Here is a 1,514-nt window from a genome sequence, read left to right on the forward strand (position 1 = left end):
AGAGCACACAGACAGTAGTAGCTGAGATTTGAACCCAGATCTTGCTAGTGCTGGAGCCCAAGTGCAGATTAGACCATTCTGCTGGCAGCGAGGTGAGCACAGCAAAAGGACCAGGATACAGCAGCTGGTCTTGGAAAACTTCCATTCACTCCCACTGCTTGTTCCATTGTTCCTTTGAGTTGAGAGCTGGAACTTGGGCCTGTCCTGTTAACCCCAGGACTGGACATTCACACCTCACTACCTCCCCTCCAGGCCTGGGTCATATAGCAGTCACATGGCAGGTGCGGTGTATTTAGCTGGATCTTAGAAAAGCCACCTGCCACCACCTCTGGGCCAGGATGCGGCGGCTGGTACTCCCTCTTCTCCTCCTCCTTTTCTTTTTCTTCCTCCTCACCAGTGGTTCATTTCCCCCCGGAAAAACCAACATTTTGGTAAGAAAACTGGAGAGGCAGTCACTTCCTCCTCCACTTCTAAGGCCTGTAGTATTTGGGGAGGTGAGTGGTCATGGGAGGCTGGTGTGGGACACAGGCGGAAGTGGGGGCGGCAGGGAGTGTTGGGTGGAGGACGTCTGGGAGGAAAGAGAGAACACCCTAGTCCTGTGAGCAGTGCCAGGTGCTGTGGCCACAGAGGCGAGTGTGCCAGAGCTCCCCTGTCTCATGCTCACATGTGGTGAAGGAGTCAGACATTCTCTCATGCAGTACATTTTACTGAGCACCTGCTGTATGTCAATTATTTTTCTATAAGCTGGAGATAGGGCTAGGAGCAAGAAAGAGAGAAAGAAATTCTTGTCCTGTGGAGCCGTCACTCTAGTGTATGAGGAGTAAAATATGTATCCCAGCCAATAATCACCTGGGGAAGAGAAGCCAAGGCAGGCGCTTAGAGATTGGTGGTGTGAGAAGAGGTTGCAGTTTTAAGCAGGCTGCTTGGGAAGACGTCACTGAGAAGGTAAAATTTAAGCAAAGACCCAAAGGGAGTGAAGTCTCTCCTAACAGGAGCGAGACAGGCAGATCTCCGGAGGAAGAACATCCTAGGTGGAAGGAATAGCCAGGGGAAAGGTCTAGAGGTGGGAATGTGCCGGCATATTAGGGGAATAGCAAGGAGGAGTGAGGGAGAGAAGAGATATACGAAGATGTGATCAGAGAGATCACCTCACTTACTCAACTCCTGCACTGTGAGGACTTCAATCCAAGGGGCTGAGAAATACAGCAACGAATGAAGGAGCAGATTTCCTGTCCTCCCAGGGCTAGGGTTTTTTTGAAAAGGTAAAGAAGATAACTTCAGAGAATCCTAAGTGCTGTGAGTACAGTAAAATCAGGTGTTTTCTGGTGTCCTGGAAGGCTTCAGCCTGAGGTGGGACAGGGAGGCAGCCAGGCAGAGATCATGGGCAGGGTGTTCCGGGCAGAGGGCCAGAAGGTAAAATGCCCTAGGGCCAGGTGAGTCTGGAGGTGGAGCTCAGTGGTGACTTTTTGAATTTGGGGAATGACACTGTGGGAGTTACTTTTTTTTTTTTTTTT

General features: G+C 50.6%; 1 protein-coding gene across 1 annotated transcript in view; it reads left to right on the plus strand.

The window, feature by feature from the left end:
* The first annotated feature begins 338 nt into the window (after positions 1-338).
* The window catches only part of CLPSL1 (colipase like 1), a 5,795-nt gene continuing 4,619 nt past the window's right edge, over positions 339-1,514 (plus strand). Inside the window, exon 1 of the mRNA XM_008061068.2 lies at positions 339-431. Coding sequence (XP_008059259.2) covers positions 339-431 — 93 coding nt within the window. The remainder of the gene's footprint in view (positions 432-1,514) is intronic.

The sequence above is a fragment of the Carlito syrichta genome, unplaced genomic scaffold, assembly GCF_000164805.1.
Source record: "Carlito syrichta isolate Samal-C Ts95f unplaced genomic scaffold, Tarsius_syrichta-2.0.1 Scaffold305043, whole genome shotgun sequence".
Taxonomy (NCBI): domain Eukaryota; kingdom Metazoa; phylum Chordata; class Mammalia; order Primates; family Tarsiidae; genus Carlito; species Carlito syrichta.